At 49.4% G+C, this 14,017-nt stretch overlaps 1 protein-coding gene across 1 annotated transcript in view; it reads left to right on the forward strand.

Annotated features, from left to right (window-relative positions):
• FAM49A (family with sequence similarity 49, member A) overlaps window positions 1-14,017 on the forward strand; it is a 47,133-nt gene that overhangs the window by 16,149 nt on the left and 16,967 nt on the right. The window contains exon 2 of the mRNA XM_004686431.2: window positions 8,504-8,583. Within this exon, the coding sequence (XP_004686488.1) occupies window positions 8,514-8,583 (70 nt within the window). The 5' untranslated portion in view covers window positions 8,504-8,513. The remainder of the gene's footprint in view (window positions 1-8,503; window positions 8,584-14,017) is intronic.

The raw sequence follows: 14,017 nt of genomic DNA on the forward strand, positions 1-14,017 counted from the left end.
ATCTGCCTGTTCTGCTCCCCACTCTGTCTCTGGTGAAGCCTCTCACCACCCCTGAGCCTCTGGCCTCTACCCCAGTCCTGTATGTACAAATAAATAAATCTTAAAAAAATAAATAAATAAATAAAAAACCTCCTCCCCGGGCTCCACCCCGCTGGGCCATATTTCACCACCTGACACAAGCTATGACACAAAAAGTTCACAGCCAAGTGTGTGCTGTGGCTGCCCATAACCTGAGAGCCAGGCAGAGACGGGAAGGCCCCTCACCCCACCCCAAGTTCTGTGGTAAGCCAGCAGAAGTGGGGGAGAGCTCAGTCACATCTCCATTCTGCATGCGACACTTGACGCCCTGAGACCCTCGGTGGGGAGAGGGCTGCAGGCAGGGTGGCGGGTTGAGTGGCGACGGTGGCCCGGAGAGAGCGTGGACCAAAGAATGGCGCTAAGAAGCCCCGGAGAGCTGAGGGGTTCGGGGCGAGAATGGCCCAAAGGGAGCTGAGGGCCGTGACATGCTGTGACCGGCCTCTGTGATGGGGCGGGCGGCCGGTCCTCTCACTGGGCAGAGAGGGCGCCGGGAGCAGAGCACGCGGCCACACCCCGCCGCCCCGCTCCCCAGTCACTGTGCGGGCGAGCACTCGGATCTGTGGTTTGGACTTGAGGAGAGACGTCCAATTAGGGGCTGCAGAGGGGGGACCCGAGGCTCTCCCCGGGGAGGCTGAGAGAAGCTGGCAGTCTGTTCATTCTAAACCACACAGCCCAAGCTTCTGGAAACTTCTTTGTGTTCCCGTCACTCTCTAGACTGAAACTGTGGCAGCCAGGGAGAGGCAGGTCCAGACGCTGGCTCGGGGGGCGGGGGCAGGTCTCCTGCCCTTGAGATCAGGCAGCACTGACCTGGGCGCTGAGAGACCTGCCCTCCTCAGCCAAGGGCTGCCTGGCCTCGCGTCTCCTCGGCTGTCTTGTTGCTGTCACCAGTGAGCGGGGACAGCGGCGTGAGTGGCCCCCAGGGTGGGCCAGTCTGCGGGACGCCACTCTTTGTCTTCGCTGTTCCTCGTGGTACTTAAATATCTATTGATGTCCCGCACCCCCTCTCCTGATCGCCACCCTATTGACGGGCATTGGGAATCGGGGTCACACTGACTGTCATTCCCTAAAAGAGAAGTCAGTGGTGCCCTCCTTTCTTGGATTCTGCTGCTCTCATATTGATGTTTAGGAAGGAAACTAGCTCTGATGAGCTAATAATCTATTTTAGAAAACTGAACTCAGAGGTTGAAAGGCCTATTTGAAACCTGTACCTCATGGCGCTGCTCCATCAGGGTCTCTTGGCGTTTTGTGAGAATTCCCATGGATTGCTTCGCCGCTGGACTCTAGCTGCTGGTATTCCGTGGGGGGACCGAGCCCTTCCGAGGGACACCGCGGTACTAATGATCGATGAACATATTCAAGGCGTTTTCCCATTTGAGTGCCATTACTTGTAGTGTTAAAACGTTTTGAAAACACATTTTAGCCATTAACTCATTTTTATTGTCAGATGAAAGTGCTTAATAGACTCACTTCAGTTTTCTCCTTCGTCTTGGAATGAAATCATCTGCTGGACTCGGCGACGTTCAGCAACAGAACAGAAGCCCCATGACTTCCGGGCAGAAGTGGCAGGTGGGCACAGGGCTTCCCGCCCAGCCCAGCAGCCTGAACCCCTAGCCTGGTCTAGCAGCGCTAGGCTCCTGGGATTTACCACCAGAGCTGCTTCAGTCCTTGGGTGCTCTCGCCCCAGAAAAACAGGTGTTTATCATTTAAGAAGTAGACCTGGACTTGAGATGAGAAGTATCTTGTAGGTCACCTATTTTGTGACCTCTTAGAGACTGAGGGTCCGCAGGTTTTGCTCATAATTGAAAATAAGCGCATCACATCACTATCACAGAGGTTGCTCCTGGAGAAGGTCTGAATCGCGAATAGCGGACCCATCGGGCTGTGCCTTTTCCTCCAGGAAGTCTTCCTGGATGTCACTGATGCTTCTGGGGGTTGCTGGGTTGGGGGGCGGAGCATCTGTAAGGCGCTGGTGTCAATGGCGGTGGCTGCTGTCGTGATGTCTCCCACTTTGGCCCTTGCTGATTGGGGGAAAGGTAGATGGCCTCAATAGCCCCACTGAGAGCTGTGTGGGGTGAAGCCAGGCTTTGTGCCCCAGTGCAAACTTGGGTGCGTTTTATCCCCCAGGCACTGGGGAGCCACAGACACACGCGGGACAAGGACGAGACAAACTGACTTGCGTGAGACAGGGCAGTGTGGATGGAGGGTGGCAGGCTGCTGCATTGGCAGGGTGAGGCCAGCCCGGCTCAGGGTCGAATCAGGATCCCCAAGTGTGGACAATGTCACGAACCCTCCTACAGAGGCCCTTTTCCCGGAGCCGTGAGCGTGCTGACGTGGCAATCTGGTGAGACCGTCCTAACCTGGAACAGAAGCCACTCGAGGCCGAGGACAGGCAGCTTGGACTTTAGATCTTAAAGAATTGACAGAGCGTGGTTGAGAGAGAAGACCCCATGCTGGGTGGCCAAGTGTGTTTTGTAAAATAGGCACTTGGCAGAGATAGTCCTTGTGCAGAATGTTTTCTGATGACTGTGGGGGACCCAGGGGCCCAGATCAGGAAGTCCTGGTGGGGAAACACAGGCACGTCTGTCCTTGGCCCCCGCTTCCTGTTTTTTGGGGGGCCACTTTGGTCGCGTCGTCTTCAGTGCCTGTGTGTGTTTTCCTTGGACTGTTGCTATATTCGTATAGCAGGAGCCGCAGCCCCTTGTTTTAAAATTGCCATTTTTTGTTGATTCTTGAGCATTTCCAGAATGACCTTGTTCTTCTATTTCAAAAAACATTTTAAACAAAGGCTTGGGATTTTGTGTTGAAAATGAGTATTCACCTCTGTAGTTATCTGAAGAGGCCAACCTCTTGTCATCACAAAGTGACATAGATCTTGTCCTTTTAAACATTCAGTTTCTTTCATAAGGATTTATATGTAGTTTTTGGTTTGCCCTTATATTGAATTCTGATAAATCTGAGTGTGCTAATCCCTAAAATAGGTATCTTCCTCCTAGAAATGTTTTGAAGATGAAGTAAGAGAATATATCAAGAATACAGGATTTGGCACATGGAAAGATATCTTGCTGTGCTCGCTATTAATACCTTTAAATATTAATACCTTTAAATATTAATACCTTTTAATATTTATCTGGATATAGTTAAAGCAGTTTGCATAAAGAATTACGGATCTTGGGAAACCAAGCCTGATCGCTCAAGTAAAATGCAACATATATGATTCTGGAAATGTTACATTGATTTGATTCACTAAATATCTTTTTTTTTTAATTCTCCTTTTTAAAAAAGATGTATTTATATTCATGTATGCATACAAGAACTGGGGTGCAGGCCTGAGGTGCAGGGGGAGAGAGGGTTCACCAGAGACAGAGTGGGGAGCAGAACAGGCGGATTGACAGAAAGACACTGCTGAGGGGAGCAGCTGGAAGACAGGCGAGTCAGCTGCGCCATGTGGGTCAGCTCCCGGGCCAGGGATCGAACTCTTGCTGTGGTGGCTGGTGATAGCGTGGTAGCACTGACACTTAACTCCTGTGCCACCAGGGAGGCCTGACTCCTTAAATATCTTACGTCATAAAATGAGCAATAACACTGAATAATTATGGGTAATATTTGTGCAACTTTGTAGGAAACACAGTGCTTTCACACACACTTCACACGATCCTCGCAGAGGGTGTTGTTATGTGCTTATAGCCCAGACAAGGAACCCGAGATTCATGGCTACGGTGATTTGCTCCAGAACGTGGGGTGAGTTTGGTGGTGCAGCTTTTAAAGCCTCTTCTCTGAGCTCTCGCTCACTCACTCTTACTCTTGAGCCCATCACGTGGCTACGTCATTTTGCTCTGTCTACTCTGTTCTTCAGATTACACCTTAATCTTACCAGAAAATCCCAGCTTGCAATGCAAGAGCAAATAGCTGGCAGATGGCCCGAGCCACCGTGCCTGGACCACGTGGCCCACAGGCCCACACACCCCCACTCTGGTGGAGGAGAGGCCGTCCCGAAAAGTCCCCTGGGGGAGACTGGGACCTCCAGGAGCACACGAAGGAGGAGACCACCGCCGAGTGGCATTCCTGACGCAGGAGACGTCTCAGCTGAGAGATCCGAGAGCGTCTTCTGGGCTCTTTCCTCCCTGGGGACTCTGAGGACAGCGGCTGGTCACCCAGTCCTGCCTGTCCATCTGACAGCCGAGACCTTGCAGACCCTCCTCAAGGGAGTGCGTTCATATCTCGCCTCACACACACACTGTGGCAGTCACATCCAGGAAGATGCGAGGGAGTCCAAGCGTGCTTTGTGTGCACGTGTGAGTGTGTGTGTGTGAGTGTGTGTGAGTGTGTGAACCTGTGAGTGTGTGCGCACAGGTGGGTGTGTTTGTGTGTGTGTGTTGTGAGTGGGTGTGTGCGAGTGTGAGCTTGCACATGTGTATGATCACATGTTCTGCATGAGCATGTGCTCGTGTGCATGCATGTGGGTGTGTTTGTGTGCACACGTGTGCTGGTATGTGGTGTGTGCACATGTGTGAGTGCACACTGTGTGCACTTGTGTGTGGTCGCACATGTGTGCTGGTATGTGGTGTGTGCACTTGTGTGTGGTCGCACATGTGTGCGCTTGTGTGGTTGCACATGCTTGTGTCTGTGTGCACGCACATGCCAGCGTGTGTGCATGTGGTTGAAGTCCGCTCTGTACCCGACAGAGCGCAAGCTCATATTCCGCAGCAACATGCGCTCCGTGTTGCTGCGACTCGTTCATGCCTGGAGTCCCTCTACGCCGCCGCCACGGGTGCCACTTCATGGCTAATATCTTAGCATTTGGTCCACAAATGTTTCTGTACTTTTCTCCTTCCAGTTGGCTCTCCCTGTCCATTATTACTGGGAGGCCTTTCTTATCCCTGGAGCTTCCAGAAGCACCTTCTCTACATGTAGGAACTGTCAAGAGTCATGGCGGGGCCACTGCTGAGCCCAGAGACCTACTCAAGGTTCCTGGGGAGCCCCAGGCTCCTGCCGGACACCCACCAGCCGGGGGTGGGGAACAACCCTGCCCCTATGGGACACTGTGCTTTAGGCTGTGGCCACGAGCACTGAGAGAAACCTGGATGCCAGAGCCTGGTGGCTCAGGCAGCACGAGGTGGCGCGGGCACTGCGAGGTGGCGCCGGCACTGCCAGGTGGCCCAAGGTGGCGCGGGCACTGCGAGGTGGCCCAGTCACTGTGAGGTGGCCCGGGCACTGTGAAGTGGCGCGGGCTCTGCGAGGTGGCCCAGGGCCTGCAGCTTCTGCGTGCCCTCTGGCTTTTGAGGCCGGCTCAGCCCGTGGCGCTGACCCTCTGTGCAAGCTCAGCCGGGCTTTGTGTCCCCTCCTCCATCTGCCCTCTCTGAGGCCGGAGAGGCGTCTCTGTCTCCGCCCTCTAAGGGCCAAGACCAAACCTTCATTTCTTCGCCGCTTCTCCAGTGTGGCCTGCTTGTTTTCATTGTCTGGACTCCAAGTCTCGACGGAGGCAACTGTTTCTCCTCTGCTTTGGTGGCCAGAACTCAGGTTCAAATGGACTCGTGTCCTGCGGCCGGTGGGAAAGCTGTGGCCAGGAGCTGCCGCTGGGGCCACTCCCCGCCCGTCTCCTGCTGCCACCTCGCTCCCGCGCTCTTGCTCTGCCGGTGTTTCCATGTGCCGATGGCGGGGACTCACTTACTCTGCATCCTTTACTGGACAGGAAACGGGGGGGCACCAGCTTCGTGTTAACTCCCTGAGCCAGCTCCCTAGCCACGAGGGCAGCGTCATGCCCTCTGCTTGCCCGTCAGACCCGTATGAGAGAGTGGTCTCTGTCCTGAGAGCGGTGGCTGGGCTGAATGAAGCCCCCAGCGTGAGAGGCCTTCCCCACTGGGCCCTGGGTGCTGTCTCCAGCACAACCCAGTGTGTGCCTGGGGACCCTGTGTGACGCTCTGCCGTCCTTAAGCCAGATTCCTGGTCTGGAAGTTCCTTTTCCATCTTGGAAGGGCGCCATTGAGCATCAGATCTCTCCCCTAGAAAGCAGATGGAACAGTCCTGTGCTTTTTCAAGGGTTGTGTGGACACACAGGCTTCCAGTTCCCTTGGGACTGGACCTAACCCCCAAAACTACATAATGTGAACAGTATTGCTCCAGACAGTTCCCGTTTGGGATGGACGCACCTCAGACTCCAGCTCACTGACCTCAGGGGAAGCAGGAGAGTCATGTTTCCAAAAATTTGAGCAGATCAATCCACCAGCTTAAATAACCTCTTGCCCATTCCACTCTAGAAGGCTCAGTATTTGCTGTATTTCCACATGTCTGTTCCAGTCTGGGACTAATTTTAAGGACTTGACATATTTCCCACCCAGGTTGACTGGCAGCGAAATCATGCACAAGGCAGCGGCTTGGGGAAAAGCTAAACCCATGCAGGTCTCTTGTGACACGTTATTAGCACGGAACCAGCCAAGTCTCGAGTAGTCGACTCTAGGAAGGCATTTTCTCTGAAAGTCTTGGCTCCTATTGAACAGTGGACTCATCTCCCTGCAAGAAACACCTGCAGGGCTCAGCTGGAACTGTTCAGTCACCGGGAGCAGGTTCTTTCTACTCTTGGTGGATCTGAGAGCTTTGCCCAGGGCCAGCCTTGGGCTTGAGGCCCAAGCTTTAATTGGGTGGTGCCTCTGTCACGTTGGGCTCTGCGCCGAAGTGCAGGCGAAGGAAATAGGTCCAAACACAAGAGGAGGAGGGAAGGATGGCCAGAGACTGGGAAGCATCTTTGAAGAGAGAAGCGAGCGGTCGCTCCCATTGCGTGCGTGTGTTTACGTACAGGTGTGCACACAGCTATAACCCAGTGCTGATTTCCTCAAGCGAGGCGAGATCTGAGAAGCTCCTGGCCCAAATTCTGCCTGCTCATGACTCGTTTTTTCAGTATCTTTAAGGGCTGAGGTGGCACATTTCCGCGGATGGCACACCGCCAGGGCCAGGGAGCTTACCGTTTCACAGGCCAGGCGCTCAGTGTTCAGACAGCCGTCTTCACGGCGTGGAGGGAGGCTTCATCCCGCACTTGCTCATCCGTCCTCGTTTCCCTCCCTCTGGCAGAATCCACCTATCTACTCTGCAGGAGAATCGTACCTCAACATTTGTAGGCGGTTCTGGTTGTCACAGGAACGGTCTTGTGCGTTCCCATCACCCCATGGACAGTGCTGTGCTGATCCTCGTCCTTGTTTGTCTCGTTCACCTTCATGACTTGACGCAATGGGTATTTCTCAGAAAATCACGTTACAGATGAGGGGTGGAGGCTTAGGAGATGGGGTAACCTGCCCTGGAGGATGTTGCCCGTCGGAAACCAGGCAACATCGGGCCCCCTAAATGGCGCCCACTGCAATTGCCGTGGGGGCCGCAGTGTGCGTGTTTCTCAGGACGGGATTATGGAGAGTCGTTCTCATGGCTGCTCGTTTTTGAAAAGCCCGCGTCAGCGGCAACACTGCGGGAAGGACACGCCAAGCAGTCCCGCAACTCCGTTTGACTGGCCCAGTGATTTTCCAAATAGGTCCTCTGCGTGTTGAGGCCTCCCAGGCTGAGCTGGAGGAAGCCCTCCACATCCCCCAGCCACCCCCCATGTGACAGCATCGCGGCCAGAAGTCCTGCCCCGAGAGCCATGCGCCAGCGGCCCCTGAAGCCAGAGATTTTGCTTTCTTACTTAAATCATAAGTATGCTCATTTTAGGGGGCATTTGCAGATACATAACAAGCGCGTATTTCTCTGCAGATTTGATTTACTTTTGCAAATAGGCTGTGATTTCTTTGAGGAAAACCTTCTGGAGACTAGACCTTTCCATTTTGACACTCCCTGGCGTGCTCATTCTCATCACCGTTGCAATGTCAAATGACAGGAGCCCCCGACAGATGAGGAGTCACAGCTCCAGGAATTGGGGCTGCCTGTGTGGGTCCTGGACTGGGAATCTGGGTTTTTAAATGCTTTCCCGCTTCGGGACACCCTGAAGTCTGCCCACTGACGAGGTGCGTTCTCACCTCCGTGGAAAGGAAATAACGCAGAGCTGAGATATTCATTGTAAGGGTTTAGCGGACTCATGGAGCGAGAAAGGTGATGCCGTGCGGAATATACCCATCTTCCTCCTAGACGGAAACACCTTATTGTTCCTTCGCTAATTCCCTTTACAGTGAATGAGATGCACGAGGCAAGTATGCTCTCCAGCAGAAGCTAAGGACACGTTCCCATGGTCACAGTATGTACGTCAGGCCAGAAGGGCCTAGTGCTGCAGACCCAGCTCCTCACAGAGAGTCCAGGACAGCTTGCTGCAACGCCAAGGAGATGTCTCAGCTGGTCTCCAGCGGTGGGGAGGGAGGCCGGTGGCGACTGTTCCAGTCGGTCAGTGCGCCAGCCCCTCGGAAGCTGCTTATTTACACTGCTAATGTCATTTGGTTTGTGTCGTCTCCCCTAGGTTTGCTGGCATGGGAAACCTGCTCAAAGTCCTAACCAGAGAAATTGAAAACTACCCACATTTTTTCCTGGATTTTGAAAGTAAGTTCCAAAAATTTAAAGATCGTCATGAGAGTTTCACTTTGTTATAACTTGTTGCTGGGAAATGATATATATTTTTACAACATGGAATACTTTTTGTGATATTATTGGGAGAAATATATTCCAGATTTTAGATTTTATAGGGTACTTAAATTAATCTCAGTGTCACCATGCTTTGCTTTCTGGATCTTTCAACAATCATTTGTCCTTCTTTCTTTTCCTATTTTGAAAGAAATGCAATATGTAGAGTTAAGAATATCTTGGTTGTTATTGTTAAAATGAATTTTATAATAATCTCAAAGAATTGTTCCAAGTTAGTTTTCTATCATCCTGTTGTTTTCTGTTATCTCTGTTGCTCTGTTTACTGCTTGCATTTTTAAATTGGGCCCTTCCACTTCTCACCTGCCTCGTCCCACTCAGCATATACAAGGCCAAACCCCGGGTAAGTCCCCGGCTCTCTCACCACGCTGGGGACATGTGACACCCATGGGGAAGTGGCACTTCTGTGCTTTGTTGGAAGCTCCCAACGCCACACACACCTCCCTGCTGCTCACCAAGTCTGCCAGGCAGCCACGGTGGCCCCAAATGGCTGCTCTTGGATTCTTGACTCTGTGCTTCCACAAAGACCAGTGTTGAGTTCTTTGCAAAGTCTAATTTTAAAAGCCTAGAAGGTCTGAACGTGAAATGTGCTGCAGGGACTTAAAGCAATGGTTCTGAGCAGGTGTCTCAGCACCACATTGCAGAGTCATGTAGTTCACAGGGCCCCGGGCCCCCATGCGGTTGAACCCCACTCCCCCTTTCTCTGAGAGCCTGAGTACTTCATCTGCTTGTCTTGCACTTTGTGCGTTTTCTTGAAAAAAAGTGAACACTGCAAACATTAATCTTTTCCTTGAGATGGGGGGGAGGGGGCTACAGGATTTTCACATTTTCCTTACACACTGTTCTAGTCTAAGTCACGAGCCACCAGACATTTCCTCCTCTTGAGGAATGATGTTGTATCTACAGACACACCGTGTTTGCAGATACAGATGCATTTGTATGGTAGCCATACAATCCTAAGTCATCGGAATTCAAAATTGAAACAAGGCTCTTCAGAGGGATATGGCACGGATTAAACACAGAGAGTGTGCATCTAATTTCCGGGAATGGAAGGGGTAGACAACTTCTAGCAAGAAGTGACATTTGGAATGAATGTGAAAAAATGAGTCTTTTTACAGATATACAGGAGACATTTTCTCCAACAGGTGGAAACTAAGAGGTAGCGTTAGGAGGGGGTGTTTGAAGAATGGAAAGTGGTTCAAGTTAGAGAGGGGGCCGAGTACTGTTTGAAAGGGAACAGATGCTAATATGAAAATCCTGGCTTGGGTGACACCACAGGTGTATAGCAGGTAACCTCAGGACTGGTGGTCCATTACTAGGGATCATCCCCAAAGAGAAGACGAAATTCCAGAGGAGCTAGAAAACATGGAAGAGCTGAGCAGACGGGAGTTTCAGGTGTGCTTATGCTTGCAGCAGTGAGTAGTGAGAGGATCCAGGAAGGAGAACACCTTGCCGAGGGAGGAGGACATCCATGGCAGGGCCTGGACTCTGCTCAGTTTTGTGACTCAGCCCTTAGCCTGTGTTGAGCGTGCATGAGGCACTGGGCATTGGACCAGCTGTGGGAAAAGAAACCATGTGAAGAAGCAGAACAGAACAGGCTAGATCCGGATGGTTGGGACAGTGGAGACTTTCGAGAAGGAGCAGATGCAGGATGGCCAAGTGAAACATTTGAACAGGGGGTGACAGATTGGGTAGTGAGCATCCCAGCTACTGGGACTCACTGGTGAGCAGAGTCAAGAATTATTGTTTTCAGTCTCTAGGCTGGCGTGCAAAGAGTTACGGAGTAAGCAGTGGGAGGCTGTATGTGCCTATCAGGAGCCTAAATGAATCTGGCACCTCTGTTTGGAGTGTTGAATATTCTTTTTGAAGTTGGTGATGGCACATAATTGAACTGGGTCAACTAGATATAATTAAGTTGGGTCAAGCTATAATACAAAATTAAACACATCTGTCCGTAGGTTTTCTCGTTGTCCAGATCGGATTTAAACTCTCCTGCGACCTTTGCAGCGAGGGCGACTCTTTGTGCTCACATTTCTGCGTAACTGCCTAACATTACTTTCACCACGGGCTTTTATACCACTACTCGTTTTTCTTTCTCTCTCTCCACCTCCTTGTCATGTCTCCATTTCCTTTTGAAAGGCTGGGAGACACAGGGGAATACGATTTGGTTTTGAGCTTTGATTCGAGGGACGGTGTACGGGAAGATGTCAGTCAGAAGTCTGTGGTGAAGCAGACATCAGCCTCCCAAGGAGGTTGCTCCAGCGATTCCCAGACTGCAATGATCCTGAGAAACACGCAGGGAAATTCCCTTTTGTTTAATGGCCTGTGCTCCCCTTCAGCCCCCCTTCAGCGGTCTAGTTCTCAAAGTCGACTACTTCGTCCAAGAGAGGCTGTGGCTGACCCTGTGTGTGGCACAGGGATGCTAACCAAGCAACCGTTTTTTGTTTTTTATTATTATTTATTTTTGTGTAGAAAAACTTGGGTGCAGGCCAGAGGTGCAGAGAGTGAGAGGATTCACCAGAGACAGTGGGGAGCAGAACAGGCAGACTGACAAAGTACACTGCTGAGGGGAGCAGCGGGCGGGTCAGGAGAGGTCTGCCACGCCATGTGGCCACCTCCCTGGTCAGGGGTCAAACTCAGGCAGTAACGGTGATACTGCTGAGACGTAACACCTCGGCCACCAGGGAGGCCTCCAAGCAGCCATTTGAGCTCCAGGATGCAGAGCTGAGGTCTCCAGACTCGAGGTCCCCACAGGCCACTTTCAGTTCTTTGCCCGTTGTGTAGAGCAAGCTGTAAATCAGAGCAGGATAATGAGTGACATACTTCCACATTGTCTCTTGAAGTGGAAGCTCCCCAAGACGGGTGAAAGTTTGAGTAGGTTAAAATGTGTGTGAGAGCACCTTGCTTCAAGGAAAATTTTTTTCACAAACAACTGGATTTATCCAAAGACTCCTTTGGGTTCTGAGTACATATTTCTCCAAAGACAATAAACAAATTGCCAATAAGCACATGAAAAGATGTTCTCTATCTTTTGCCAGCAGGGAAATGCAAATCAAAACCACAATAAACTAGATCTTCATGAGAGAGTTAATAAGAGGTGTGGTGTGGGTATGAATTAGAACACTCGAAAACTGCTAGTGGAAATGTAAAATGGTACAGATGCCTTAGAAAATAATATGGCCATTCCCCAAAAGGTTAATCATAACACTGTATGACCCAGTGATTCCACTTCTAGGCATATACCTAAGAGAAAGGAAAATGTATGTCCACACATTTCCTTGTATTTCCATACAGGGAAAATGTATGGAAACATTATTCATTTTATATACATTATTACAGCATTATTCAGAGTAGCCTCAAAGTAAAACAATCTAAATCCACATCCATGCGTGAATGGACAAGTGAAATGAATGTGGTATGTCCAGTCAATGGAATATTATTGAACTTTAAAAAGGAAGTAAAATTACTGATGCATTGATATCCTGAAATTATGCTAAGTGAAAGAAGCCAGTCCCAAATCCGACATATTGTATAATGCCATTTCTCTGAAATATTTAGAGTAGGCAAATCTATATACAGTTGGTTAATGGTTGTCTAGTCACTGGTGGGGTAAGGGAGAAATGGGGAACAGTTGGCAATGGGTACAAAGATTTTTGAGGAGCAAATAGATGTTCTAAAGCTTATTTTGTTGGTAGTTGCACAACAGTGGCAAGACAGTAAGCCCTTGAATGGTGTCCTTTCAATGGATGAATTGTGGGGCATGTGAGTTATAGCATAATAAAACTGTTAGAAGAAAAGAGGCTTTTAGAAAATCTTGTTTCCTGCTCTGGTTAATGCTGACATCATTCCATCTGCATAGAACGATGCAAGCTCTCTTCTGCCACTTTTAAATTTATTTTTAATCACAGCATAATCTGCAGACTTTGAAATGCACAGATCTTATGTGTACCTTTCAGTCAATTTTGACAAATGTCACATTCTTTCCAGACACAGAACATTTCCACTGCTCCAGAAAGTTCTGACACGCCCCTTCCCAGTCAGTCCCTCCTACCTCCTAAATCCCACAGAAACATCATCTACAGATGATACTGGATTTATATCTCAAAAAAAGTAATTAACTGATCTATTTTATTACACTTAATATGAATGGCATCATGCAGTACTATCTTTTGGGTGCTCTGTGTTCAAGATTTTGAGATTTTAAGTATCAGTGGTCCGTTCCTCCTCTGTTTTTTTTTTTTTTTTTTTTTTACTCATTACCCTTTTGTTCTCTAGCAGTTGTTTATGAATAGCTTTTGATGATTATGACTAAATCTATTAGGAATGTTCTCATACATTCTTTGTGCCATCATTTCTCTTAGAGAATTCACTAAAAGACAGAAGTGCTAGGTCATAGGACAGGAAGATACAACTTTCGAGAAACTGTCCAAGTTTTCCCAGTGGGATGAATTATTTGATGGTCCTACTAACAGTGTAGCTCACTGAAGTTAATCCGGATCTGCTTCAACACTTAATATTGCCAGGCTTTGCTCTCTCGCCATTCTGGTGGTGTGAGATGATATCTCACTGTGGTTTTAACGTACATTTCCGTGATAACTTGTCATGCACTTACTGAATGTTTTCTTACCATTTTCAGGAAATGTTGGCTGCACAAATATTTTGTCAAATCTTTTAATATTTCAGGAAGTTTTTTTTTTAAAGACTTATTTATTTGTGCATACAGAACTGGGGTACAGGCCAGAGGCTCAGGGGTGGCGAGAGGCTTCACCGGAAACAGAGTGGAGAACAGAACAGGCAGATCGAAGTACACTGCTGAGGGGAGCAGCGGGCGGGTCAGGAGAGGTCTGCCTCGCCATGTGGTCACCTCCGGGGCAGGCGAGAATCGAACTCATGCAGAAGTGGCTTTAGCTTCTTAGTGCGGTGCTTTAACCCGCTGCGCCACCAGGGAGGGCCCATTTCAGAAAGTTTTTAATTAGGTTGTTGTTTTCTTTGTGTTACTGAATCATCAGTAATACTGTGTCCTGGATACCTAAGAGACACAGATGCTTTTTGTGTAATGTTTCTACTTTGTACAACAGTAAAAGTACTTTATACTTTTACTTCAGATGTTTTTACTAAGTCAGTGGTTTGCCTATTTATTTTCTTGATGCTGTCTTCTCATGAACAGACATTTTAAATTTTGATCAACTGTAGTTTATCATTATTTTCTAATTTATGAAGGACATAATTATGATATATAATATGCCCTCCTTAAGAAACCATGGCCTATCCCAGCGTCATAATGATCTATTGTGGGAAGTTCAGAATTTTCAACTTTACGTTTCAGTCAGTAGCC

The sequence above is a fragment of the Condylura cristata genome, unplaced genomic scaffold (assembly GCF_000260355.1).
Source record: "Condylura cristata isolate star-nosed mole 26May11 unplaced genomic scaffold, ConCri1.0 scaffold00020, whole genome shotgun sequence".
Lineage (NCBI taxonomy): Eukaryota > Metazoa > Chordata > Mammalia > Eulipotyphla > Talpidae > Condylura > Condylura cristata.